At 51.3% G+C, this 27,928-nt stretch overlaps 5 protein-coding genes and 1 non-coding gene across 6 annotated transcripts; 3 read left to right on the forward strand and 3 right to left on the reverse strand.

The window, feature by feature from the left end:
* Positions 1 to 986: 986 nt before the first annotated feature.
* On the reverse strand, positions 987 to 1,058 carry SMAC4_13653. The gene has a single exon. It is a non-coding gene; the product is annotated as a tRNA-Met (tRNA).
* Positions 1,059 to 1,306: 248 nt separating this feature from the next.
* On the reverse strand, positions 1,307 to 4,551 carry SMAC4_08075 (uncharacterized protein). Its single transcript, XM_003347135.2, has 2 exons — positions 1,856 to 4,551; positions 1,307 to 1,790 (listed from the first exon to the last, which is right to left on the reverse strand). The coding sequence occupies exons 1-2, from the start codon at positions 2,492 to 2,494 to the stop codon at positions 1,656 to 1,658; spliced, it is 774 nt and encodes a 257-aa protein (XP_003347183.1). The 5' UTR covers positions 2,495 to 4,551; the 3' UTR covers positions 1,307 to 1,655.
* Positions 4,552 to 5,801: 1,250 nt separating this feature from the next.
* SMAC4_08074 (uncharacterized protein) lies at positions 5,802 to 8,566 on the forward strand. The gene is made up of 2 exons (XM_003347134.3): positions 5,802 to 6,927; positions 6,992 to 8,566. Exons 1-2 carry the CDS (start codon positions 6,416 to 6,418, stop codon positions 8,265 to 8,267), a joined length of 1,788 nt encoding a protein of 595 aa, XP_003347182.2. The 5' UTR covers positions 5,802 to 6,415; the 3' UTR covers positions 8,268 to 8,566.
* Positions 8,567 to 10,866: 2,300 nt separating this feature from the next.
* SMAC4_08073 (uncharacterized protein) lies at positions 10,867 to 15,759 on the forward strand. Its single transcript, XM_003347133.2, has 2 exons — positions 10,867 to 11,802; positions 11,862 to 15,759. The coding sequence occupies exons 1-2, from the start codon at positions 11,502 to 11,504 to the stop codon at positions 15,179 to 15,181; spliced, it is 3,621 nt and encodes a 1,206-aa protein (XP_003347181.2). The 5' UTR covers positions 10,867 to 11,501; the 3' UTR covers positions 15,182 to 15,759.
* A 3,491-nt stretch (positions 15,760 to 19,250) lies between these two features.
* SMAC4_13654 (uncharacterized protein) lies at positions 19,251 to 20,570 on the forward strand. The gene has a single exon (XM_066091523.1). The coding sequence runs from the start codon at positions 19,318 to 19,320 to the stop codon at positions 20,452 to 20,454; it is 1,137 nt and encodes a 378-aa protein (XP_065946901.1). The 5' UTR covers positions 19,251 to 19,317; the 3' UTR covers positions 20,455 to 20,570.
* Positions 20,571 to 23,231: 2,661 nt separating this feature from the next.
* Positions 23,232 to 26,514, reverse strand: SMAC4_13655 (uncharacterized protein; the record flags this gene model as incomplete). The annotated part of the gene is made up of 3 exons (XM_066091524.1): positions 23,232 to 24,713; positions 24,766 to 26,339; positions 26,394 to 26,514. The coding sequence occupies 3 exons, from the start codon at positions 26,512 to 26,514 to the stop codon at positions 23,232 to 23,234; spliced, it is 3,177 nt and encodes a 1,058-aa protein (XP_065946902.1).
* Between the last annotated feature and the right edge of the window lie 1,414 nt (positions 26,515 to 27,928).

Genomic DNA, 27,928 nt, shown 5'->3' on the forward strand with positions numbered 1-27,928 from the left:
TTTGACTCCGGTGGTTCAGGTTGGGAAATACCGGCTTATAGAATCCAGACTGGAGGGTATGGTCATGATCGGTATCATAAAATGGGATAGGGGCTGGGACCATGTATCTATGTGTGGTGGATGTGTAGCGGAGTCAGTAGTACAGTGTTGAATGGTATTTTACATCATATAGATGAATCTATACGAACGGCTTAGGCACCGTGTCTGTCACAGGTTGACATTGGCTATATAGTGTGCATTCCGATTTCTGCCTTGCAAGCAGAACATCACCTACTTTTGGTAGTTTGGCGACCTGGGCACATGCACCCTAGGCCTGTCATAGTGTCTAGCTGTTTTGAGTCTTCCACCTAGAGGTAGGTTTGGTCCTTGAGATCATGCATTCTTTAAGCACCTCTCATTCCTTTTTCTGCCCCTTTTGATCTTCAATTCGAGATGAGCTTGACTGTCCCAACTGCGGTATGTAAAGGGATATATAAAATGATCTTGGATGGCCGGTATCACGTCGAGGATTCGGATGAACTCACCGAAGCCAGGGAGCCGGGTCGGACCCAAAAACTTAAAAAGCTGCTTCAGGTCCGTTTCCCACGTGGCAGCCGCATGTTATTTTCTTGCACAAGTTACCCTTGGAATTCGACAGCTTGGTGCCAGAATTCTGCCATACTGGTAGCAAGGACCTGAACACATGTAAAAGCAAATCTGAGACATCATCGATGGTCTAGTCTCATTATATCCTATATCAAAGCAAAGTAAGGTAGCAGGTCAATAGTGAACAGGCAAAGTGCAAGAGACAAGTTAGATGCGCAGCCAGGGACTAAGCACAACTACATCCTGCCAAAAGCATCTTGAAGCAGGGGGTGCTAATAAGTTGCAATGTGTCTATGAATAAAGAAGGAAAAAAAAAAAGAACAAAAGGGGAGGTAGGGTTAAAGCAAACCAGCTCTATGGGAAAACCCCGAAAAGAAAGTTCAAAAAAAATGAACGTATTTTAGCTGCAACTCGTTTCGATCGAGTGACCTCCGGGTTATGAGCCCGGCGCGCTTCCGCTGCGCCATGCAGCTTTTTCTGCCGTTAAAACGGAGCGCCAAGGACAGACCTATAACTACGTAGCAAATTTCCGAGAAGGAAAAAAGAGAGACGAAAACGCGAATGCGAATGTTAAAAGTTGCTATTGTCTTAATGGCGATTGCTCTGGACGAATGCAGCTGTCCAGTAAGATTTTGAGTTACGAATGACTCATCGACATACTCAAGGGTAAGCGGGGAAGTTAGGTCACTTTCATCTTTGACACATTATATGACTGATAAGGATTTGCAGTTTTGGTAAAGCTCCAAGCTGGGTATCTTCTATATATTAAATTATCCATAAAAATACGCTATTTAGCCAAGATTGCCCTTATGTGTGAAAGTTTTCCCCTAATCGCTCGGGGCTAACTGACAACACAGGTGCCCAGAAGACCCAAACAACGCCGATGCTAATGAACAGTGGTGGTATAATGGTATCAGAAATGTGTGCAAAGGGAAAGGCAACCTCAAGCAACGTAACGAGAGCCATCAGTCGTATCGGCACTCCAACATCCATCCCCCGTTACCAAATTAGTGAAAAGTTTGAGATAGCTCCGTATAGAAAGAATAGAAAGAAAAGAAACCTGTAGTCGCTTATAAAACAGTAACAGCGGGTGGATGTTGCGGGGGCTCTGTAGGCTCAGCATGTACAGCCCCGTCAGTCCCACGAGATGCTCCCGGTGTAGGTGGTGCAGGGGCAATCTCGGGATCCGGTATTTGGATGTCCAGCTACCATCGCTCGGTTAGTATACTATCACCGCAGACAAGACGACAAATAGGAAAGAGAGACGTACTGTCATATAACCGGTCCTCTTGAGCGGCACGATTTTCGGTGGTATCGTGCCATCTTCACTACCCACCGTCTTCTCCATCTCCTTGTTCCACTGCTCAATCCAGTTCTCGAGATTCTGCAGCCGTCCCTTAACACCTGTGAAACCAAAGTCTTCCCATAGCCAACCTGTGGCAAGACCCAGAACGCCGTCCAAGATGTTGCGCCAGTTGTACGGACTAAATATCGGCACAAGCTCCGAGTTCAACTTTTGGATCACGCGCCGGAACTCTTGCTCTGATAACCCTGCCGGCTCCAAGATTTCCGGGTACAGGTTTGAGAACGTAGGGGCCAGGTCACCCTCCAAAAGCCAGTCCCGACGGACTCGAATGATTCGCGTGTTGATGTATTCCGGAGAGTCCAAGGGAACATGGGGGTTGAGGTGCGGGTAGCAAGCGTGTTGCGGTCCCCATTCGTCGCCGGCGTCTGGTTGCTGATCAGGATCTCCCAAAATGTCAGAGTCGTCCGAGGAAATGGCAGAACCAATGCCGGATATCCGTGAACTCATCGACTGCCGGGCGTCCATCACATCTGGTCCTCGTTCCAGGTCTGGAGAAAATCCGGCCCTTTCTCCCGCATCCTGCTCATTTTCCATGTGAGCCATGCCTTCTTTCCCTTTCCCTTTGTCCAACCGATTCTTCCCGTGGTCGAAGCTTAGCCCAACCGGTACCCGACTCTTGGTGCTAGATACACTTTGGCCCCGAGACTTTCGTCCAGAAGTGTTCGATTCCGGAATTTCTTGGATAGCGTGGATGCGAGAAGGTCCTGCGTCGGTTTCCTCCACTTGTTCGAAAGGCGAAGGCGTTAGACTAGCTCGTTTCCCTTCAAGCGAATGTCGAAGGGTCCGCGGCAGAGGGGAGTGTTGCGCACTACGGTCGAGTTGGAGACTGGCTCGCGCACTGATGACGGAATGACGTGTTTGTTGCTGGTTCTTGGGTGCGCTTAACAATGGCTGGTCGCCGGCGCCGGCGGCTGTTGGATATGATGGGTCAAAATCGAGGTGGGGCGAGGGAAGCGTAAGAGGGATGGCGGGCGGCGGAGGCGATGACTGGCGTCTCCTCCGAGTTGTTGCAGTAGGAGTAGGAGTAGGTGGGAGTCTCGGAGTCGAGTTTGTCGGATTCCAAAGACGAGCAGGTGGTTGTCGATGAGGAGAATGAAAGTGGGCGTATTGGCGGTTGAGGGGAGAGGTGGATGTCGCAACTGCGCCGCGGGTTCGAAAGGGGGATTGCAAGAGCGACACTGGAGGGTTATCGTGTGCCCTGCGCGGCGAACGGCCAAAGCCGGGCGCGAACGCGGGAGAAAGAGCTGCGGATGGCGGAGGGGAAGGAGTTGAGGTGTGCGCGCCGGGATAGTTGGGTTGTAGCGATGGAGATGGCAGTTGGGTATTCGCGGTCAGGGGGTATGGGTGTAGAGGTATTGTAGATGGCGTTTCGATAGCGGTCGAATCTACGGCGGTTGCTTCAAGCGACGAGTAGAGGTGGGCTGGTGGGATCGTTGGGGAAGCCGTTGGAACGAGCAATCAGTGGCGGCCGCAGAAACGGCCCCCTCCTCAACGTGGAAATTCCGTCTTGCGCTTGGTCGTGTTGGTCGTCTGCCGCTTTTCGCACTCAGGGGATCCCGACTTGCGATTTGTTGGAGATTTGTCAAGTGGAAGTGCTGAAGTGTAAAAGCTCCGGCGCCGACACTACTCGAAATGCAGCCTTGTTCAAGCTTGACCTCGATCAACCCTGCACCCAGATGGCTAGAATGCTCAGACCCCGTTGTTTGCAACGGCTCCGTCTCTGTCAAGGCCCACCGGTTCCTCCTGGCTCGCGATCGAATTATTGTTGGCTTGATCCCGTTATCTCGATTAATCTCACGCCAACACCGGCGGCAGCGGTCGCGGGAGAATTCGCACTGGACGATCGGCGGCGGAGGCAAGCCGGATGGCAACAGAATCGGCACTCCTCCCTCTCGTTCCCGTAGCACTGGGAGCTGCGCAGGTAGAGCAGGGCGGCAATGACTATGTCGGACAATTGCCAGTTCGTCGGTTGGTTCCAGTGATAATGATTGTGAATTTCCAGCGATATGCAGGGCGCGACGCTGCCTGTTCTCTGAGTGGCTCCTTTCTTTCGAGTGATGTGGATGCCCGGGTCTGGGCTGCAGGTGCACGAGTTGTGGGTGTGGAGGCGGTTGATTCCACCCTGACCCAGGACTTCTCATCGGCTCAGGCTAGCCGACCAAGGTACCTATTGTCAGCTGGCGACAACCGGCAGTCAATTACCACTCACCACTGTCTCTTCCACGCCAACGTCCGGTCCTGCTTTCAACTCACCACGAACCTAACCTCGATACAGCAAAACGAATCAGATCGCTCGGCGGATGTGGTTGGAGGCTCGAAGCGGGATTTGAAGCGACTGAGCTTCGAAATTGTCGACAATTCCTCGTCTAGAATCTGTACAACATCAACACATGCGGTCAAGGCTATCTTCTGAACGAATTCCGAACAGAAATCTGCTTGATGGGGGTGCGGTTGAATGAGACTTGTTGGATGGCCAAGTTGGTCCTTCGCAGGATGCTTATGGGGAAGGTATTGTTCTATATGAAGTCTTCTCTCGGCCACCCCGTATCATTGCCAATTATCCAACAAAGCTTGGCCTTTCTTCGGCCGTATGCGGTGGATGTCTTTCAGGACTTCCAGAATCTTTTGAGTTCCGGCAATATCACTAGTCAGGGGTATCAACCACCTTCACACCTGGAATGTTACCTAACATCAACGTTTTACAGCCTCAGCCGGTTGCTGTACGACGTCCATTTCCAGATGGTGGGTTTCCCTGGATGTCGTTTTGCAATTACTCGGCGTGCCCGGACAAAGCAAATCTACAAGGAAAGCCTGGGACGGCCTTGCCGTGCGACGCTATGATGGCATTACTTAGATCTCCGATGGTTGTTACAGAGATGCATGGCACTGGAATACCGGATGAACTCATCGATTTAAACCTGGACCCTCAAATCCCGGTTCCGTGAGGTGCTCGGATGCTGAAAGTCCAAGCGTGGACATGATGGGTTATGCTTCCATAACAACATCAAATGCAATATCGAAAAGAGAGAACAGGACAAAACACCTCATAAGGAATAACGGTCCAAGGCAAGTGTTCGTGCAAATTTAGCTGCAAAGACACACATCGGGGTGTATGGCCGACACCAATCCGTTGTCTTCTTTCACAGAGGTTTCTCCAAGAGCAGCACTCTCCAAACGTTGCCTGGACAACCCCTTCAAATATTTCACCTTCTCCTATTCTTCACCATTCCAAATTGTCAACGAGGTCACCCTGTCGGCATACAAACGGGGCTTCCACATGGGTGTGTCTTGCATTAGGGCCAAAAGCCCACGTGCAAAAAGTCAATTGCGAGAGGGGCATTTTGTTTTCTTGTTCTTTTCAACCCCGATTCGCCATCTAAGCCTCTGCTTGCCCACCAGCACAGATACTTTACAGGAGAGGAGCATCTCTTCAACAAACCCCAGAGAAGTGCCGGAAGAGAGCAGGGGCAAGGAGTACCGATGCGGCCTTCTCCGTCCCAGTGACCTTTGAACAAATGTGCCATTCGCGTCCAGAAAAGATTTCAAAAATCCCAGCCGAATACCTAGAGGTAGCCAATTAACAAATCACTATGGCTTTTTGCAGCAGATATTCCGAGCTCTTCCGCAAGCGAGCCCCAGGCCGAGAACGTCGCCGGCCACCTACCTTATCTGGAGACCCAAGCGGGGTTGAGTATCAGATGTCAAAAGCTTGCTCATTGCCGCTAACAGCTATAGGTGAGCTTTAGCAATAGTACCGTTAGTACATGGACATATCATTCTTGATACCCAATGCCACCTCTGAAGGTGCCACTGCCAATGGCACAATGCAGTGAAACACAGAAGGAGAGCTGCACGCAATCCAAAGCCGCTCGGAGGAGGCCAAGCCCAGGGCGGTTAGGACCATGACTTATAAACCTACCAGTTCCTCTTCTTCCCCACTTGGTAGCATGAGGTGGTCGGTCCTCTCTCTCTGCCTGACTCTCAGCCTCCAAACTCACCATCTCACTCAAGACTGTGCGTCCGGACCTTATCTCTTTTTACGCATTGCAGCAACATCACGTCGCCTTTCATTCCCGCTACTGTACGGATTGCAGCGTTGCCTGGATGACAGCTGTGCAGTGGACTTGCTTGTAGAAGCTTTAATGACGTACAGTCATCTGGCATCCCGCAGCTTCGAAACCCATCTTCCCCGCAACTCCAATCGATTTGCAGACTACGTCACAGTTTCCCACCTTGCACCTTGCTTCGGAACACGCTTGTGAGCTCACGGACTGCATCATACAAACACCACCCGACACCGTTCCCTTGACCTAGAAGCCGCAAATCGATACATATCCTGTCACTATCTCACTTGTCGCCGGGGAAATCTTAACACCAGCTGCACATATACGGTGCATCCGGCTCGCCCGAAGGTGCAACATCATACCTCTACGCATTTGCTTCGCTGTTCCTGCTCTCGAGTCAATGACACACGCAACGACGCCTGTATTCTATGACAGAAGCGCCACCAAAACCGCGTCCGATTCACCACCTGCCAAAGCTCCGAACATGGCGGCCACAGTAACCTCTACAGAGACCGAGGCGACACCCATGTCGCCGTCCACTCCCGATATTCGTCCGGTTCGCCGCGCCGTGACTGTCGACGTAGGGTCCGAACAAGCCCAACTTCGCCGCCGCACCATGAATCCTCAGTCCACCCCAGAGACGCCGTTCGGGGAATTTAGGCGACGCAGCTCAACATTTTCGGATTACAGTCTCGATGCCGCAAGAAGAAATCTTCAACATCAGATTCTGAACCCAGCCAGCTTCGCTTCAGATGAGCAAGGAGCTTCAGAGTCCTCCACCATGCCATTGGCATTCGCGCTACTGCCAGCCGTCGCAGGCATGTTTCACCACAAGGGAAGCGACTTCATTACTGATATCATCATGATCGTTCTCGCCGCTGTCTTTCTCCATTGGTCCCTCACAGTACCTTGGTAAGCTTTGGTTCCGTTTCTACCCATGTTGGTCTGAACTCCTCTTACTTATACGCTATATCAGGAACATGTACAAGTCTGCACAGCAAGTTCGCATCGAAAACGAGCAATTGGCCGAATCAGCCCTCGACGAAGACGGAACATCGCCTGCGGTAACACCCCTCCAATCGCCATCCGCCGAAGTCCAAGAACCACGTACATCGGTCGAAAGCAAGCACACCACATCTTCGAGCGAGGAAGACGCTAGATTACCCAGCCCCGAGATACCTATTGCCCAGCAACACAAGCACCACAGCTCTCGACATGCCCGCCGCGTTCAGAAAGCTCTTGGCGAGCTCTACACAATCGAATCGCTCGCATTGGTACTTTGCTTTGTCTCTCCGTTGATGATGGCCTATTTACTTCAGATCATGCGCAACCAGTTCAAGTCAGAAGGCGGGCTCGTCTCGGACTTTTCCCTAACGCTTTATATCCTTGCAGCCGAAGTCCGGCCCTTTTCGCATCTCATCAAGCTCGTTCAAGCGCGTACGCTACACCTCCAGCGCATCGTTCACAAAAACCCGTATTCCGAGTCAGCCGTAGCTCCGACCAAGTTGCAGGAGATTCTGGAGCGACTCAACGAGCTGGAACAACGTGCCACATCAAATGGGTTGGCAAACCCCGACAATAATGGACAGAGCGATGGTTCGGAAGGAGGCCAGAACCAACATGAGAACCTGACCCCCAAGGTACGCGACGGGATGGTGCGTGAGGTTCGCAACACGATTCAGCCGGACTTGGACGCGCTCAACCGTGCAGTCAGACGCTATGAGAAAAAGGCTACTGTTCTGGCTTACCAGACAGAGGCAAGGTTGGGCGCGTTAGATGGCAGGCTGAACGATGCCATTGCGCTGGCGGCCGCTGCGGCCAAGGCTGGAGGCACTGGTGCCAGACCGCACGGGAACAACAGCCGCGCGAATGGTCCTGCGGGGTCTAGTGGCGGATTCAGCCTGCTCGCCATGCTTGCAAAGGCGCTGGACACGATCGTCTGGGCGGCGGTCATGCCGTTCCAGGCACTGTTGGGTTTTGTTGTTTTATTCCCGTTGAGAGCAGTGGCAGGCTTCCTGAAGGGTGTAACTGGAGGAAGCAGTAGGAGCCGGGTTGCCGCTGGTAAGGTTAGTGGCACTGGCAATGTTGGCGGTGCTAGGAAAGGGATGAATGGAAATGGCTATGCCACTGCACCTGGGAATTCGACAGGGCATACCCCATACGCCGGCGGTGGTGCTGAGTATGGCTACTCAGCGAGTGGTAGGAGGACTACATCGGGGAGTGGGAGCGGGGCGCGGTATTCGAGGAGATAAATGAAGACTGATGACTGTAATGAAGAGATGAGGAACAAGGCCCGTGTCGGGCGGTTGCTTCACCAAGTAGCCACTGCTCTCTTGGCATGGACGATACGATACGATACCTACGCTTTTTCTGTTGCTACAACGTACATACTCTGCTGTTCCATTTTTTTGGTCATGCTTCTCATAACTGGTTCGGTTAGGCGCAAGAAAGCATTGGGCGAGATACCATCATAAACTAAACCCCTCCAAAAGCACATAATCATTACAGAATAGACGTTACCTCTGACATTTCTTACTATCTTGTTGCGCCACCTACTATGACAGTACATATCCTCGGGTGTAATTTGAACCCTCTCTGGCCTGCGCTGGAACCGAATGCTTCGTGTTGGCCATCACTACTCACCGCAAGTACGCCTTTAATATAATATAGCTGTTGACTAGGCCGGCTTGGGATACGAAGTTCCTCACCGTGATCAACCCCATGAATCAGCCCATGTTGAAGCATACCGTGACCGATAGGGAAGGTGAGCTTCAATATTCTGCCTCCCGTGGCTTCCAGTGTCTCAAAGCGTGGACGGCTGTCCGGTAGTCCGAGGCAGCTCAGCAGAAGAAGTCAGTGTCACTCAGCCTCCATGGAATCATGAGGTACATTTTCAATACTGGTTTGTTCATTAGCTTGGTACGTTGGTCTTGGATTGAATAAGGAAATCCGGAGATCTCAGTGGGCCGGAAGCCGGAAGAGAGAGAACTGCTTTCTGGTTTGAAGAGGCTGGACAATTGTCCAGTCCAGGCTCAGCACGCGACAGAGACAGAAACCTTTCATTCCCCCTCTCCATCCCGTCACCTTTCAGACTCCTCACGTTCTAGATATCCCCCAAGATTTGGAAAATACCAGTCTAGCGGTACCCACCTTCCAAAAGCACCCGAAATGGTTTTCCAACTTTCATTGAAATATGCTTGTTTTTGCACCATGCTAACACACAAACCAGGGCTGGATTGTAGTCAGTTAGTCAGTCAGTCAGTCAGTCAGTCAGTCAGTTCCATGGAAATCCATCGTATGGATCTTTGTTGTGGCTTCAAGTCACCGATTGATCCACATAATCCTATACCGAGCTGTCGGGCTCGGCGATTTACGGTAGTTGATCCAAAATCCAAAAGTTACACAGACGGGTGGGTGCAGAGGGACGGACTCTGGGGTCAGGAGTCTGGGGTCTGGGGTCGGTAAATACTGCCGAAATGAGAGGTTGGGGATATACACTATGGGATTTCACGATGGTGAGGTGGAACTGAAGGAACAGAACGTAGAGCATGGATCCTCTGCGAGAAGGGAGGCAAGGCAAAAGGTGAAAGGACTAGGTAAGCTGAGAGGGGAAGTTAATTTATATCATCCTCTTGTGTATCTATTACATATGCGCTTATATAGATGGAGGTGAACAAGGTGAGGGGTCATGGTGAAGTGAGAGTCAAGAGAGGCGCTGAGTCCTGTTTGAGACATTGACAAAAAGTGACCGCGTGCGTGTATGTTGTACGTCGTATGTATGGATGTGTCTAGCCTTTTCGCTTTTCCGAAAAAGTTGTTTTTATATATGGAACTGGGAGGTGCCTGGCTGACTTGGGAGCGAAGGTTTGTAGAGAAGGTGTGATATCATCACCATTTTGAGTTGTTCTGAGATGAGGACGACCAGAGGTGGAGTTCCTGAGACCAAAGAATTGGGGCTGAAGCCAAGGCCCGCGCCGAGCCTCCACCCGACCAGGTCCGCACCTCCAAATGGGTGCGCCCCCCCATATCGCCCTGATTGATCGAGACTTTGTTAAGGTTTTTAGCTTCTACCCACATGTGCGAGCTATGCGTGACATCACACACACCAGTGCGGCAGCCAAAAGAAAGCTGACAAGGTGGCATCGGCATCAAGGAATTTTGGCTGGGGAGTTGCAATTGGGGAGCTTTGCCGTTTACCGGTTTCCCCTTCCCCGTCCGAAGGCTTTAATTCAGGAGGTTGGAGGGGAGGTATTCCCGTCCAACATGGTGTGGTGAGGTGGGATGCCCTGAGGCGTCGTCATGGCCGGGGGATCTTTCCGCGTTCACGCCCTATCGCTCCCGTTCCTCAAACAAGTGTTGTTCTTCAATTGGTTTCTGGATTGATTGCTGGCACCATGGTAGCCAACGGATCTTCAGGGCTAAGATGCAACGATAATAATCCTTCTCTCTCTTTCTGACAACAGCCCGGTTTCGGGGCATGCATACCAAGGAGACAATGTCTACATTGGGCATTCACAATTCCACTTGTGGGTTCAGGTTGGTTAGGACTCGGTGACCAAACTCAAAACTTTGGAAGGACCATTCAGCTCTGTTGTTGTTGATTGTCCCAGCCATCTGGGATTCGGACAATGTGTTGAACAAACGCACAACGGGAAGGAAGCTCCCTCCAACCTCCAAGGCACAGAAAGCTCGTGCAGAACCGGATACGCAGCCCACGTTCACGATTGGTTCGCCGACTTTCACAATGCCAGGCTGTCTCGGTAGTCGGGACGCTTGAGTGGCCTCACCGGTACCCACGAGCGGAGAAGCGAGACTGCGAAAGAGACACCACGCCCAGCGGTGCTGCGGCGTCTCCAAGAGCAGGGATTTCGTATCCTTGGCAACTGAGAATTGGATCATGACACCTCGATTCCCATCCACCTAGTTTCCCGTCCTGGAAGACATGGCAGCATGGGTCCCAGATACGGCAACGCACCAGGGCAGTTCCTGGACATGTTCGACGCCATGTCACCGTGCCTCCCCCTCCACTCCTAGCACTCCTACCCAACCTCTACCTATGTAGCTGGACCGATCTCCCGGAGACAACAGAGCAGAGCTTCCCAATACCTATGACACGGCAAGCCACTGTCACGTCCTTCATCCCTGGCATACCGATTGCCTCCGCTCGATGGTGACGGTGAAGGCCCAACATGAAAAAGTCAGAGAAAGTTCTTGTCTCAACGTTGTGCCTGATGTCCCGGACGTATATGGTAGATCGGCCCCATGCAACCCCCCTCCTGGTACCCGGTCTTCACAGTTTTCATGCTATCATACCTTGCTTTCTTCTCACCCATTGTTGCTTCCCTTGGCTCTCACCCACTGATAAGCAAACTATGCCACTGGGTCAGATGTGAGAGACCACCTGTGGAAGTTCCCAGGCTATATTCCCCCTCATCTGTTACGGACTCAAGCCGTCTCAGTCCGGTGCCGTCGACCGAGGCAGAAGTATGCGGGCCTCAACATTGCTTGATGTGAGGCACTTGTTGTGCCTCTACCTTCTCTTCACTCTCACACTAGGAGGTTTGATCAGACCAGAAAGAAGACAACAGTCAGAAATATCCACCACAGTATCCTCGAGTCAAACATTTACCAGTGCCATCGAAAGCACCACAAGTACGCCAACTTCAACAGCAGTGTCTCGAGGCTCTTCGAAGAATTCCACACCAGTTACTGCATCCGCATCTGCAATGACCACTCCCACCATCTCCGCTAATGCCGGGGCTACCAACGGTTCTTCCACTTTCGAAGGTATGTGATCCCCGTCTCCGGTGCTAGACTCCGTAACCAAACAGCTCATCGAATACCAGTTACAATACCTCATGGCCAACTTCCCATTCAGCCAAAAATCACTCCTGGCTGGGCAGTTTCCGGCGCGCTGCTCATTGTGACAGGTATCGTCTGCGCTTTGATCGGAATCAAGAAAAGATGGCTTCACACATTCCTTACCACTGCTTTCCTCGCCAGCTTAGGAACCACTGTTTTGATCCTTTACGTGACTGATCCACCAGCCAGTGACGCAGTCCAGGGAGCTTATATCGTGGCCGTGGGCTGTACTTGTCTGATAGTTGGCGGTCTAGCGACCGTTTTCCAGGATTTGGCTGAAGGTCTAGCTTGCCTGCTCGCCGGCTTTTGCTTCAGTATATGGTTGCTCACTCTCAGGTCCGGAGGTCTTATTCAGCACAGCGGCGGCAAAGTAGCCTTCATTATACTACTATCCTTGGCCAGCTTCTGCTTATACTTCACTCGCTGGACACGAAACTACGGCCTGATTGCGTCTATCTCTTTCTCAGGCGCCACTGCCGCGGTTCTAGGCATTGACTGCTTTGCCCGTGCCGGTCTGAAAGAGTTCTGGGCATACATCTGGGACCTCAACGACGATATCTTCCCCCTCGGCACAGTCACGTACCCGTTGACCCGCGGCATTCGCGCCGAAATAGCAGCTATCATGATCATCTTTGCTGCCGGTATCGTCTCACAGCTTAAATTGTGGCGTTTGGTGAGAAACCGACAGGGACTAGAACCCGCAGATCACCAAAGGGACTTGGAAGCAGCTGACGAGAAAGCTGCACGGCAGCTCGAAGAAGCTAGAGCTCGTGAGCTCAGAGAGTGGGAACGAAAATATGGAGATGGAAAAACCAGACGGGCTCCTTCATCGGAAGATTCAGGTCTCGGTGATATGGACGGCGAAAAGCGAATGCTTCGGCACAGTCAACGCAGCACATCAGCAGTTACGACGACCCGCTCTCGGTCATCCATGGGGAGAGACTCGGATGACAGCAAGTTTGAGTACCTCTACGCAGCTGAAAGCCCCAGGGCAGCAACGCCATTTTCCTTGGCCCAGGCTACCGCCGCTGGAATGGCTTGTTCTCCGACTCGCAACCTCAAAGGTGCCATCAAGGACTCGGATGATGGGGTTTCGAGTGAGTCCAGCACCGATATTGGAAGTCCGACACTCCATGAGAAGGAGATGGAAGTTCGGGAAAATGACGGACGAAGAGTGGTGTCATCGGTTGTCCCGCTTTTCATGCGGAGTTCTCAGTCTTCAGTGGATTCAAACTCGGGGCCTGGACCGCTACCTCTCGAACAGGCTGAGAGACGAGCTGGAGGTGAAGGGCGACCTGGAAATGATGAGGAAAATGGACTTGGACAAACGACTCAACGCCGGTCAACAACAATCATCAGGCGACTGTCTAACGGCTCGGCCAAGCTCTTTTGGAACCTATCAGAAAAATCCACAAACCAACATTCCGAAGGGAACCAGCGTGGTGAGAGTCGTGAAGGACTGGTTGCGAAGACTTGGAAGGTACGAAATGACACGGACTCAGTCGCGGTGAACTTGGACGACTTGGGCTCTGTCAGCGGTGATGAGGACAGTGAGGACGACCAGAGGGAAGAGAGTAACGTGTCTAGCATTGAGACCCAAAACAACAAAGACACAGGGAAACAGAAAGATCTGAAGGTCAAGCCGACCGAGGAAATTACAGATAAGACGTTGTCTGAGGCCCACGGTGATCAGTCAGATCACTCCCAAGTCGAACAAGAAGCAGGGATTCCATCAACAAACAGAGGGTATGCTCTTATGTTCAATGAGCCATATGAGTATAAGGAAGGGAATGGGAAGGAACAACCAGTCACGACGGATGTCCCTGCGTCCGTGGGAGACTCAGGGGCGAGATCAAGCGGAATGCCAAATTCAGATGAGTTGAGCCTCGTCAAGAGCACACTTGCACAGGAGCTTTCACCGATTGCTCTGTACTATCGGACGAACAAATGGGCAAAGCACTTGAATACTGCCGATTTCCCTGAGGAGCCGGTAGCGCTTCAGTCTATCGACGGTGCTGACGAGACAGACTTGGACCTTCCAATCGAAAAACCAGTACCGCTCGACGTCGTCAGTCTCCAACAGACAGCCACGAGTGCTAGCGTACCTCGAGCCATCCCCAAAACCACAAGCTTGGTAACAGAGTACCTTACTAAACAACGGGACATACAGCGGAGCAGCTCCGGGCCTCTCTTGCAAAGATATCCGGAGAGCACTTATCATGCTCCGGATCATGCGCCAAAGCCGGAACCTGTGGCCACAACCAGAGCTTCTCCCTATCGGTCTGCTTCCGAGACACTGAATGGGCTGACATCAAGACTGTTCACTGAAACTATTGCTGAGGAGGGAGGCGTTCAGGGCCATCAACGTGCTTCAGCACAAGCATCAGGCGGTGGCCACCTAATATCACGCGGCGTTCCTCCCGAGGTATCAGCGTTCCCCTCGACTGTTGACCCTCTTGCCCTTCCTCCAACCCTAGGAGTATCTAGACACCGGACAACATCAACACTGATTGATACCCGCGAGGCTCTTCTCCGCAGCAAATCCCAGGGACTTCTCTTCAACGGACCGGCAATGGATGCCCTCAACGGAACGCCTGCTGTGCAATCGCAGTTAGCGCAGGGCACCAACAGTAGTCCTCCGATTGATATCGACGACATCCCGCTTTCACAACGTCGCAAGATGATTCGCCAAAGCAGCCTCACCTATGAATCCAAAAACAACCGATCACGAGATATGCTCCGAGATCCAGACTCGAGCCCAAAGCTCAACCACCAATCCTGGATTCCCCCCGCGTCTACAACCCCTCCGCAGCCAGCCCGACCAGCTAGCAATTCGTCGTCGAGAACATCCGATGCCGTCCGCCAAGCAAAACTTGCCAACTTCCGCAACAGTGTCGCCGCTGACCTGCGGGTCTCGTCGAGTCGTAATGTATTGAACAACAATACCACCACCAGTCCTATACTACCCCCAAATTCATCACCGGTACAGCAATCAACCACGGTCTTCGATCCTTACTCCTTCAATCATCAGCTTGGCGTCATCACACAGCCACAAACACAGACACAGCAAATCCATCCAGGTATGGGTCTGAGAAGCTCAACACAACGAAATACCTACGGGTATGGACAGCAGCTGCAGCTGCTGCAGGATCCATCAACGACGGCAGGCGCGGTATTGGAGACGCAGCAGATACGAAACAGCGGGCAGACACAGTTACCGACACAGGTGGCGCAAGCGCATCGAGCACATCGAGCGCATAGGGACGCGATGAGGAGGTTGCAGGCTGGGGCCAAGGCGGATTGATTGAGATTGCTTACCCATTAATTCTGTCGGAGGTAATGATGCTGGGGATAATGTTAATGGAGAGATAACGGGGGAAGGCACTACCAGACCGTCAGCCGAAACTGTAGATGGTACGGGGAGAACGTCAAGTAAAGAATTGGGATGGGGGAAGGGAGGACATACAAAGCTGTTTACACCAGCAAATTCATTTTGTACATATGACTTCTCCATTCCTTTGGAAAAGGAGGGGGGTCGACCCGATGCCAGGCAAGAATTGCGAGGAGCCAAGCTCAGGACATGCGGCTTTGATATAGTCGCTCAAAGAATTCCATTCACACATTTGAATATATGAAAGAGGTTCCCCCCATATGTTCTGACAGCTTTGACTCATGTGTGTGCGAAAGGGAAAGGACAAAAAAAACACTAGCCTTGATGTACATCGTCAGCAGAACCACACAATTTCATTTGATGCAAACCCTTGTAACAGCATCAAGTCGTGTTGGACAGCAAAACGACATTGTGCAAAGAGCCTGTTTCAAACTCTATAACGCCTACTGAAACCCAAAAATATTTGTAACAAAGGAGCACGAGTCTCAATTGATGAACAAATAAAGGCAATGAAACAAGAACAGAGTACAACAAAAAGGTGAAACTAGGGAGAAAAAAAGACATACAACACCAGGGATTCGCTGGTTGTCACCGACCCAACTACTAGTCTGGCCCTCAGTGTTCTTATCTATGGGAGCGGGAAGGACAGGAAACGGGTCTTTTAATCACGTGGTAGGTCAAAAAACTGAACCACCAGCTCCCATATCCATATCGTTTGGACGGAGGCATTACGGTGTATGGGAAGACGACGCTAAAAAGATGAATATAATTGGGCGGATTATGAGAAAAGTTGCCCCGTCCCCCTGGCATCCTTGCATGGGGCTTGGCTCGAAGCGAGGCTTGAAGCCTTGATATCAAAACAAACCGCTACCCGAAGTGTACCCTCTGGTTGCCTCTGGTTGCCTCTGGTTGCCTTTTTGGCATGTCCTCCATTGCAGCATCAAAGCTGCATTTGATCATTGAACGACGAAACGTTGATGTGGCACGCTGACATTAGGCTTGATTTGCAGAACGTCGCCAATCTAACGAGAGAGAAGAGAATAGGTTGCGCCTTTCTGAGGCAGTGAAATAAGCTTTTGATAGCTGCCATTGTCTGGCTTTGGCGAGCATTGGCAGTAAAAATGAGGAGAAGGAGTAGTCGGGACCAACGCTGAATGACTTTGCGAGGTTGTCACAATCTCGTGTCATGGCGCTTGAATTCACTGCACACAATAACCAGACGATGCTCCAATAGGCTGCGGTACCTGGTTGGGATTGAATCCAGTTGATTGATTCGATCCCGCAGTTTGTACATACGGACCAGCTGACGAGGTGCCATGATAATAGATAAGGGAAGATAGAGAGAGGAAGAGTAAGTCAAAGGAAGAGCAAGTTAGAGGAAGAGCAAGTTAGAGGAAGAGCAAGTTAGAGGAAGAGCAAGTTAGAGGAAGAGCAAGTTAGAGGAAGAGCAAGTTAGAGGAAGAGCAAGTTAGAGGAAGAGCAAGTTAGAGGAAGAGGAAGAGGGAGGAAGAGGGAGGAAGAGGGAGGAAGAGGGAGGAAGAGGGAGGAAGAGGGAGGAAGAGGGAGGAAGGACATCCCCCAATTCTTGGTTGCCTTATTCTCATCACATCCTATCCTTGTATCATCAAGTCGATTGCTGAGAGCTGCATGCCAGGGCTTCAACTCCTCGATGGAACGATAACTGCACACAACGTCTCAAGAAAGCACGGCTATCAGACACGGTCTACATGGAGCAGTACAACAAGGAGGAGCTCAAGAAAGACTACGAGAAGCTCGACGATCTGCTGTACCAGAAGAACCGCCTCTGGGTTCCAGAATCGCTGAAAATGGAAGTCATCATCTCCGAGCACGACACCAAGGTTGCTGGCCCCATGGGAATGGATAAAACCATGGAGCTTATTACCCGGAACATCTGGTGGCCCAAAATGTGTATCTGTTACGGTTCTGCACATGGTATTAACACCACTGCACTAGTCCAAAATAAGGTGATTGGGACCGCTAATCTCGATGGAAGATGGCCAGAGGTGCCAGACTTCACCTTTTGAAAACTGACAGGTTGCGGGAGCAGCAAAGGAAACCTCCGGACTTAGGCAGCTGCAGAGCCTAGTAAGGCTAAAGAATCATTGGAATCAATCAGTAGTGGTTCTCCCCCTCCCCTCTTCTCCCAAAAAAAATTTATTTTATTTTATTTTATTAAGGGCAAGTGCCTAATTCAATGCAGGTTTGTTTGATTGTGGTTTGGTTCTTCGGCGTCTTCCTGTTCCGCAGCTTTGCCCCGTATGCATTAACTAGTATACAAAGGTGTTGGCGGCTGCGCCAACCGTGTTGCAAGCTAACCACTATGGATGGTTACGACATGCCAAAACAAACAAACCTGCATTGAATCGCAAGGCACTCGGGTCTATTTCGGGAGAACCACCACTGATTAATTCCAATGACTCCTTGGCCTTGCTACGCTCTGCAGCTGCCTACAGTCCGGAGATTTTCTTCGCTGCCTCCGCAACCTGTGAGATTTCAAAAGGTGAGTCTGGCACCTCTGGCCATCTTCCATCAATATTAGCGGTCCCAATCACCTTATTTTGGACTACTGCAGTGGTGTTAATGTCATGTGCAGAACCGTAACAGATTTTGGTGAAAATTACACCTATTCTTATTAGTAATCTGAACACCTCAATCACGGGCCTGAGCCAGCTAACTAGAGAACCCAATAGTTTCCAGCATCACGTGGTCTATCACGCCAATGTCTGGGTCCATAATTAGTGGATCTTTACTTACTCCACTCTTCTTTCAATAACCAGCATTGTTTGTTTACCATCTTCATTGCCCATCCATTTCCCACACAATCAGCAATTCCCAGCACGCCCTTTCTCAAAATGACTCTTTCAGAAGAACAGAAGGAGATCATTTCAGGTCGTCCGCTCGGTGATTCACTTGACTGCGTTCGAGATAAATTGCGCGACGCCAACGAAGCCGACGATGCGTACCGGGAATCTATTGCATCCCTTTTACTGGCGCTTGTCGGATCTCCCGCAGCATTCAACCTTCCCTCTTCCGATGGAAACGGTAGCGTGGCACTCAGACTATTGGACCTGCGACAGAATGTCCAAGGAGGGAAGACAGCGAACCTCGACCCATTTCGCCCTCTCGTCCGCCTTGTCGTCGACAACTCCAACGACACTGCCATTTGGGCTGCCGTCTTCAGTCTCCTCGACACCTTGACTCCCCGCACTCCCCGTCTTCGCCCCACAGTTCCGTCTACGTTCAAAGGAACGCCTGTCAAGACCAGTTCGAATCGGCTTGTTGATAGTGCAACGTGCGAGGTGGTGGAAAAGGAACTGTTCCACGAGATCAAAAACTGCACCTTCCGCGATGTAGGGGGTTTTTTGGACAAGTTCTTTGACCCCAAAGACTGGCGCAACGAACAGAAGGCAATGTTAGAGAAGATCAAGACAGCGCATAACGGAACGAAATGGACGGGCTTCCCGGCCAATCCTGATGAAAAACCGGTCTGGGAATGGCTTTGCTCCCTGGAAGAGCGCTTCCTAGCCGGGGCACCGAACAAGCTTCATACCACCGCATCTGCCCACCAGTTTAAAGAAGGGAAAGACCAGATGGATATATTCTTCCAAGCGTCAACTACAGAAGCGGGTACCCTTTATGAATACAAGAACATTCTGGTTGTTGGGGAGCAAAAGAAGTTAAAAGAGAAGCGCAGGTTTAAGATGGATTTCCTGCAACTCTCCCGCTACGTGCGCAAGGTATTCGCCGACCAGCCGACCCGTCGATTCGTCCACGCCTTCCTTCTCTGCGCCTCCGAGATGGAGCTCTGGATTTTCGATCGGGCTGGGGCGTATAGTTCCGGGTTCTTCGATATTCACCAAAACACGGACATGTTTGCGCGCGCTCTTGTCGGCTATGCTACGATGGATGCTGAGGCGATGGGCCTGGATACCTTCATTGAGCGAGTTATCGAGGGAGGAAGAAAAAAACGCTACATTACGTTAAACGACACAGGCGGTCAAGCAACGAGGATCAGGTTGGATAGGGCGATGTATAGCCAGAAGGCCATTGTAAGTCGCGGAACTACCTGTTATACGACCGAAAACAACAGCGTTGTCAAATTCGCTTGGGCATCGGGTAAACGGACGGCGGAGGTAGACCACCTAACGCAAGCAAAGGAAAAGGGTGTTAAAGGGGTAGCTAGAATAGTAGCGCATCATCGCATCGCTACCATTGCAGAAATACGGAAGGAACTGCAGTTCTCAAAGCCTCACCGGTTTCAGAACGGGGCGGACGACCCTTCATTGGCTTCAACAAGCACTAGTATATCGAGCAATAAGCGCAAATCGTCATCTAGCGCCACCGAAACCGTATCCGGATCTAATAAGAGGCAGCGATCCGATAGCCAGAAGCTAAATCGAAAGCTGAGCACCCAGCCGTCGTCGTCGACAAGCAAGACCAAGCCGGCCCTATCTGCGCCTAGCGAGGACCTGTGGGAAGATCGGATCTATTCCTGCCTCGTCATCTCACCTGCCGGTCGCGTCATCAGCGAGTTTGCCGATATCAAGCAACTGCTAGAATCGATGCGAGATGCGATCAAGGCGCACCAATCTCTCTTCGTCGCTGGCAATATTCTCCACCGCGATATCTCTCCAAACAACATCATCATCACGGACCCTGAAACAGCAGATGGCTTCAAGGGCATGCTGATCGACCTTGACATGGCTAAAGCACAAAATAGCGGCCCAAGCGGAGCGCGACAAATAACTGGCACGATCCAGTTCATGGCGATTGAAGTAATGCGCAACATCAACCACACATATCGTCATGACCTCGAATCGTTTTTCTATGTCCTTCTTTGGATGTGTGGGCGCCAATCATGGCATAACGGATTTTCTGGCAACAAGAGGGCGCCTCAGGAGAGCAATTTTCAACGATGGGAGATCGGAAGTTTCAGTCAGATTGCTATGAATAAGGAAGGCGACATGTATGTAAGTGGACTTGAAAGGATTGTGAATGAATTCCCAGAGAAATTGGACAAGGTTAAGCCGCTTTGTATGAGGATCAGGAAGATTCTTTTTCCTTATGACGAAGAGGGAAGAATATTCTTGGGAACTCCAGGGGATGAGGACTACCTCTACAAGCCTATCATAGCAGCTTATGATGAGGCTATCAGCGAGCTATAGAGATTACAACAGATAGGGAGAAAGACAATAGAATAGGTGGTTAGTTTTAACCTAGACCTTACTGTTAGAAAGAACCGAGAAGGTGCCTCCGGAGCAAAGGGCATGACCCGCATGTGATCACACTTCATGTCGATACGATACAGAGGAACCGGAGCACATCATCGGTCATGTGGAGGGTAAAATCGACCAGGACATGGATGATGTGTGATGGGAATTGGAAGACAAATTGTTTGGCGAGGCGCAGGAGCTTGTGATGGAGAAGACGGAGGAGCAGCAGTCGCAGTTGTGGGCCGACATGTGGGACGACTTGATGGAGGAGATGCGGCGGGAGATCAAAGAGAAACTGATGGCCGAACTGAGACAGGAGTTGGTAACAGAGGTCAAGACGGAGCTGTTCAAGGACATGGTGCAGGCGATGATGAGGGCGGCGTGCAACAAGAAGGCGCCTCAGGAGAGCATTTTTCAACGATGGGAGACCGGAAGTTTCAGTCAGATTGCTATGAATAAGGAAGGCGACATGTCCGTTACTTTTAGAATGGTGCTGGAGGAGTTTCCAGAGAAGCTTAAAAGTTTTGGAACCGCTTTTGTATGAGGATCAGGAAAATTCTTTTTCCTTACGGCAAAGATGCAAGTGTAAACATTGGAGCCCCTGCAGGAGAGCCAGACCAACTCTACAAGCCTATCATAGCAGCTTATGATGAGATCATCAGCAAGCTCTAGAGATTATTGTTGTGGGGGAAGAAAGGCGATGAAAAGAGTGGTTTGGTTGTTATTCTAGTTGTAGAAGGTAGGAGCGACATTTGCAAGTTTGTCAAGCCTTGTCGTTGAATTCTTTGCTTCACTCTCTTCACATCAACACAATCTCCCCATCTTCCCACTACATACAACCATCGTCCTTTCTTCCGTTCTTGATTCCAGCCGTTTCAAAATGGAGGTGTTTAAGAGCGAAATTGAATCAATCAAACGCCAAATCCAACACTGTTACGAACTGATAGGCGACGGACACGGGCCAACCAAGCCACCGAAGGGCTGGGTCGTGTAATCATGACAGGGGAAGCGGCAGGCACAGGCTCACGAGTCGAGTCAACACCCTAAAGGGGGTTCACGACTTCGTGAACCACCGGAGCCAGATATCTCGCAGAGGGCGAGGAGGTATAAAGGGACGACTGAGGAACTCAGATTGTCTTATTCCACGTGACCCTTCCTTCTGTTGGTCCTTATCTACGTGTGGCCATGTGACAAGGGTAGTATTCTGGGCTTGGAACAAAGAGTTCAATTCAGCTGATCTGCTTTGGTCTCGAAGGCCTTGATGATCTTCTCAACCTCCAAGAGAGGGTTAGACTTCAAGGCCTTCTTATGCCAAAGGGAATTGGTACGTTCTTGAAGTACGTATCGAGCCTTGTCGCGTTTGTTTGTTTGTTTGTTATTTTTTACATCTACTTCAGCCTCCCGTAGGGCATGAGGCGTGCAATATCGGTGAATCTAGCGTACAAAAATTGACCACCAAAACCATTAATCCGAGGGCAACCCGAGGCCTATTGCCAGTGTAAATCATGTGTTGTCCGTAGCGTAAATGCGGCCCAACACCTCCAATCGAATCGCCCAGTGAGCGAGCCGCCAGTATATGGCGGGACCTGTAGAACAAAGGAAAAGAAATAAGAAAGGGCAAAATCACTCCTCTCCGCTCACGCTCTCACTCTCCTCCTCCTGCAAAGCCTCCTCCCGTCTCCTTGCACGGTGAACTAGCCTGTCCAAGTCCACCGTAACCCTCTCGATGTCGTGGCCGTGGCCAACCTCCACCCCTTCACTCCGTAAAAACCCCGTAAGGTTGTCAGCGATGCCCCCGTTGTCAATGTGCTGTTGCCAGAGTGACTGGCGCCATGCCTTTCTCGTGCAAGTCCATCAAAAGAAGTGCAAGGTCTAGATCCTAGCGATGAAGCGTTGCCAGTAAATCCCAATAGCAAGGGAGAGATTCTCCCGCGTAGCTGCTTCGCCTGTGACTGGGGAAATCGCATATGCCTTCCTACAGTGGAAGGGGTGAAAGGGGGTCTTCCAGCTGCCACAATAGCATGTCAGCAGCGCGTCCTCTTGCTCGAACCTTTCATGATAGTTCTTGAAATCACCGTGGCCAGACCTGGCCGCGAGGAGGTGTGTGTAAAGACCTTCTGTCCAACTCTTTTAGTTCGTCGTTAGGCTTGAGGGAGACCCCCAGCCGGTAGTCTGCATAAGACTCTGGCTTGTTCGCGGCCCACCATGCCTTGAAATCCGTACGCGCCTCCCTCTTAGCAAGCCGCCTTGGGTGCGCAAGGGTAGCCAAGCCTTCATTGTCTACCTCCCCCTTCAGCACCTGCCTTAGCAAGCTCGTCAGCAATCTCGTTGCCCGTGATGCCTTTGTGGCCAGGAAACCAGCGGGGCAAATGTCCGTGTGACAAAGAAAAGGAGGATGTGCGTGGAGGACTGGCTATATGGGCAAGAGCCCAGACAAGCCCAGTCCGTGTGCGCGGACGTGCATTGTGACAATGTCACAGGCTAACCTGGTGACAACTGGGCAGTCACGGGTTAATCCCGTAGCATCTGGACCGCACAGGACCTGCAAAAGGAGAGTCAAAGGATGGAATAGTCTTGCTTCTTCAAAATAACATACGTCATCTTGACAACAGCAGAAGGTACCAGAATCTACAGAATTCCTATAAATTTACCTGTCCTCCCAAACCCTTCTGGTGGCACGCTAGAAAAAAGAAATAAAAAGAAAGGAATTAAAGACGACATGGAATACATTATATGTCTTGTGAGAAGCTAATAAACCAAACCAGTCCCGATGCGCAGCTATTGAATATTATCCATCTTTGAACATTATAATAAGACGGTCGGTAATTCAGTGGTAGCCAAAGTACGTTCTGGCCGTTGCAAGTAATCCAAGACTTATCTTGTCCTAAGCTATAGCTATGGCTCTCTGAATTACCTACCAAGCCATAGTCATCCGGCGAGAAGGCCACGGAGCGAACGTCGCCGCTATGGCCTTCGAGGGTTTGGAGGCAGCTCCCCGACGCCGGATCCCAGATCTTGATCGTGCCGTCATATGAACCGGACGCCAGCCGCTGGCCATCCGGCGAGAAGGCCACGGAGTGAACGTCGCCGCTATGGCCTTCGAGGGTTTGGAGGCAGCTCCCCGACGCCGGATCCCAGATCTTGATCGTGCCGTCATATGAACCGGACGCCAGCCGCTGGCCATCCCGCGAGAAGGCCACGGAGTAAACGTCGCCGCTATGGCCTTCGAGGGTTTGGAGGCAGCTCCCCGACGCCGGATCCCAGATCTTGATCGTTTCGTCCTCTGAACCGGACGCCAGCCGCTGGCCATCCCGCGAGAAGGCCACGGAGTAAACCCAGCCGCTATGGCCTTTGAGGGTTTGGAGGCAGCTCCCCGACGCCGGATCCCAGATCTTGATCGTTTCGTCCTCTGAACCGGACGCCAGCCGCTGGCCATCCCGCGAGAAGGCCACGGAGTAAACCCAGCCGCTATGGCCTTTGAGGGTTTGGAGGCAGCTCCCCGACGCCGGATCCCAGATCTTGATCGTGCCGTCATATGAACCGGACGCCAGCCGCTGGCCATCCGGCGAGAAGGCCACGGAGCGAACGTCGCCGCTATGGCCTTTGAGGGTTTGGAGGCAGCTCCCCGACGCCGGATCCCAGATCTTGATCGTTTCGTCCTCTGAACCGGACGCCAGCCGCTGGCCATCCCGCGAGAAGGCCACGGAGTAAACCCAGCCGCTATGGCCTTTGAGGGTTTGGAGGCAGCTCCCCGACGCCGGATCCCAGATCTTGATCGTTTCGTCCCATGAACCGGACGCCAGCCGCTGGCCATCCGGCGAGAAGGCCACGGAGCGAACGTCGCCGCTATGGCCTTTGAGGGTTTGGAGGCAGCTCCCCGACGCCGGATCCCAGATCTTGATCGTTTCGTCCTCTGAACCGGACGCCAGCCGCTGGCCATCCGGCGAGAAGGCCACGGAGTAAACGTCGCCGCTATGGCCTTCGAGGGTTTGGAGGCAAGCATTCCAATCCAATTCTACAGCCGGCTTAGTTCGAATCCATTCAGGTTCTTCTGCCCTGAAATTCCTCTTTATCAAACTACCGCTTGGAGCAAATACAAGCGCTGAGATGTATGCCTGCAGTGGAGCTTGCTCTATTATTGACTTATTCGATAGAGCAAACCGGTAAGCATCCCAAACAAGCTTAGATAACTGCGATGGATTGTTACCTCCCTATATCTTTAATTAGACCAAGTTTCTAGTGCGGAGTTAGACTTGTACTCACTAGCAGGCCCTCGAGTTTTCTAATAGCAACAACGCCCGCAGGCATAGCTTGGAGTAGACTTAGAGCTTCCAGCCAGTAAAGGTACTTCGTCTCAAGAAATTCATGGACAACCTTCTCATCCCGTAAAGGATCATACCTTTTTGTGTTCGTGCCAGCAACCGAGTCACACAAGTGATCAACCCAGTAGACGCACGAGTACCGCACCGTCGCTAGCGGGTCCGGATCTGGTACTTCGACCTCGTCGCTCGGAAATCCCGGTGCCCTTAAGTTGTATATATCGCGTTGCAGTGTTGTAGACATGGCTTTAAGTGACCTTGAGGAGATGGTGTAGTTCACATCTTCTTTCCCAAAAGGAAAAATCCACTTAAACGCCTCCTGAGAAGCTTCGTTGCCAGCTTTATCAGAAGCATTGCCCAATAGAAAGTCCTTGGCTGATTGATGAACAAAATAGACGGTTTGTTCTCGTACAGTTAGAAATGAACCGCAAAGTCTTATAATCTCTTCTAGAGATTCAAGATCGCCGCAAATAACATCAGGCACCGCGACGAGAGTGGTTAGTTCTTGAAGGTTTACTGGTCGACGAACAATTGCGGCAACGGCAAGAATGCGCTTGTAGAGATCAGAATCCTCGGACCGACTCATGTTCTCTCTCATCCGCGCATATAGAGCATCCAGTCCGGACGGAAATTTGCGTAGCATTTCTTTGGTATGCCATTTCTTAACCTCCGGGCCTGCAAGTACTTGGCAGACCAACGCCACCCAGAGGAACGTGTCCTGCGCGTTGGAGCACAGGTAGTCTTGAACGGTCTCTTTTGTTGTTGAATCATACTTCTTCAGCCCTGCTAGTTTATCCACCTTGTGCAGGATATATGCATTGACAGCCGCCGCGACGGATTCCGCATTTAGCTCCAGGGAGACTTTCAAGTTGCTCGTATCTATCTCCAATTTTTCCTCGATTTGCGGCCAATTACGGCTTGAGACGATCCACTTGACTCGAGATTCAGATGATGTTTGCTGAGCAATCAAGTCGAGAAGCTGTAGCAGGTCTGTTATCATGCACTCGTCAAGCGCGTCGATGATGAGGTAGGTCGTTCGGAGGCTTGAGTCTTGTAGGATATTGGTGAAGATTCTCGACAGGGCGTCCCACGTATTTGCATCTTTGAAGAGGCCCTCGCCTGCACGGTCGTACTCACTCCGCACGTGTGAGAGAATAGATGGCTGCTGGACACCAAGTAGGTAGATTAGGCCGCGCAGTACAGCGGTTGCATTGTTGATGCGAGAGTCGGTAGCTTGGCAGAAGAAGTAGGCCACATTGCAGCGGCGCGCATTGGCAGTATTGTCTTGATCCAGCTCATTGATGATCCCGCACAGCAACATAGTCTTCCCTTTGCCGGGGTCGCCCTTAATCCAGAGCAGTTGGTGCTGTGGGTCGTCACGCCATTGTTGAAAGTCAGCGTTATTGAGGACCCAACGATACGAGTCCTGCAAAAGGCCGCCTTTGGTCCGTTCAATGCGGACTTTATCATCGCGAGGATCGGTAATGCGCAAGTGCTTCAGACATTGCTGGTCCTTCTCTGACATTATGTTAGAACAAGCCCATACCGACACCACCCATAATGGAAACCTACGTTCGTAGAGGTAGTAGTTGTATTGCGGCCCGGCGGCGTTGTTGTTATACTGAGCACCCGGGCCGATATTGGCATTGGAGAAACCCGAACCAGAATTGTAGACAGACCAGGACCTTTGCATGTTGTAGCGATTGAGCTTCGGGATTCCTATGATGCTTGGCTACAAGATCAGACGTGAGGCACGGAATGAGGTTGCTCGTCTTGTAGACTTAGAAAAAGGACCCAAGGAGCAAGCAAGAGGTTGACAGAACCGAATGATGAGATGAATAATGTTCAACCAGTTGACCAGCCCAAACTCCAAAGGTGTACTGTCGCCGAACTTCTGGCTTGTCTCATCCCCAACCGAAGGTAATCATAAGGTTGCGTGATGTGGCGGATGTGCCACCGAAATGTGCACATTTGCGGCATCAGCTGTTGATGCCTGACCTTCCAGATCAGCCTAGGTGTCAAGATGCCCAATTGATACTACCTGTTAATGCCCAAATTCCCAGTCTGGCGTGGGTCGGCTACCAATCGCATGTGCCAATGGTAATGTGAAGATATCCTTTCGGGGAAAGCTGAATGCGACGCCTGCCCCCACAACTGTAAGTAAGACGCCACTCTCCTAGACTGAGATCACCGTCACTGCAAGAAAGGTCCTAAGCAAATTCGGCCAATCAGAAGCTTCAAAGAAGAACTCCGCACCGAAGATAAAACTGGCCAAGAGGGGATTGTCTGGTCTGGATGCCCTCCATATTTCCCATCATGGTGGATGGAGGTATGTGAGGCCACCAATCCGACGGCGTCTAACAACGTCGCTCACTCTGAGAGCAAAGGGTACAAGAGCTAAGCCTCAATCCACCCCTCTCCACGTTGCGCCTTGCCTTTAACACCCCGAGTAGATGTTGAAACCCTCAGTACTTTCGACCTGTGCTTGGGATCTTTGCAACTCGAGACAGTGTTGTTCTTCATTTTTTATAGCCAGATTTGACGTCAACATCTGCAGAAATGGACCCCTCACACGACACTTCTCGATACACAGTCGGCTGGATCGCCCCCTTGCCCTTGGAACTCACCGCTGCGGTCGGAATGTTAGAGGACCCGACAACAATGGAGGTTCCCGACGACGATGTCCTCTACCACGTTGGACGTATAGGCTCACACTTCTCTCAATCATTACATAAGAAGATTCCAAAGGAGGAAGACACTCAACATATGCGGTACGACTGACTCGGGGAGGAGTGTTGTTGAGAAAAGATTCTGAAAGGGAAGAGTCAACTTCCGTAATGTCTTCAATTTTGTACTTCTTCAGGACGGGTTCCTCGCACGATGAAGCCTCCTTTCTTCATTCCTTTCGTCTTGCAAATCTATAATTCCCTGCGTCGTACGGACGAGTACCTCTTGAGTCCAATACGGTGGGGAAGAGCTGACAGTGTATTGCGGCATCCCCGTTTTCAGACAGCAATAGTTGAAGCAAGCGAATATGGCCACGTGACATGAGAACGTTGTAATACAGATTCTTTACAGGTGTTAGCGTCATTCTGAACATTGAACTC

This window comes from Sordaria macrospora, chromosome 4 (genome assembly GCF_033870435.1).
Source record: "Sordaria macrospora chromosome 4, complete sequence".
In the NCBI taxonomy this organism is placed as follows: domain Eukaryota; kingdom Fungi; phylum Ascomycota; class Sordariomycetes; order Sordariales; family Sordariaceae; genus Sordaria; species Sordaria macrospora.

Excerpts from the sequence above, each read along its gene's own strand:
- SMAC4_08075 (XM_003347135.2), bottom strand. The coding sequence starts at position 2,494 with ATGGCTCACATGGAAAATGAGCAGGATGCGGGAGAAAGGGCCGGATTT. Across the intron at positions 1,791-1,855 it reads AGAGGACCGGTTATATGACA|CTGGACATCCAAATACCGGA; the intron begins GTACGTCTCTCT and ends GAGCGATGGTAG.
- SMAC4_08073 (XM_003347133.2), top strand. The coding sequence starts at position 11,502 with ATGCGGGCCTCAACATTGCTTGATGTGAGGCACTTGTTGTGCCTCTAC. Across the intron at positions 11,803-11,861 it reads CGGTTCTTCCACTTTCGAAG|TTACAATACCTCATGGCCAA; the intron begins GTATGTGATCCC and ends ATCGAATACCAG.
- SMAC4_08074 (XM_003347134.3), top strand. The coding sequence starts at position 6,416 with ATGACACACGCAACGACGCCTGTATTCTATGACAGAAGCGCCACCAAA. Across the intron at positions 6,928-6,991 it reads TGGTCCCTCACAGTACCTTG|GAACATGTACAAGTCTGCAC; the intron begins GTAAGCTTTGGT and ends ACGCTATATCAG.
- SMAC4_13654 (XM_066091523.1), top strand. The coding sequence starts at position 19,318 with ATGTATAGCCAGAAGGCCATTGTAAGTCGCGGAACTACCTGTTATACG.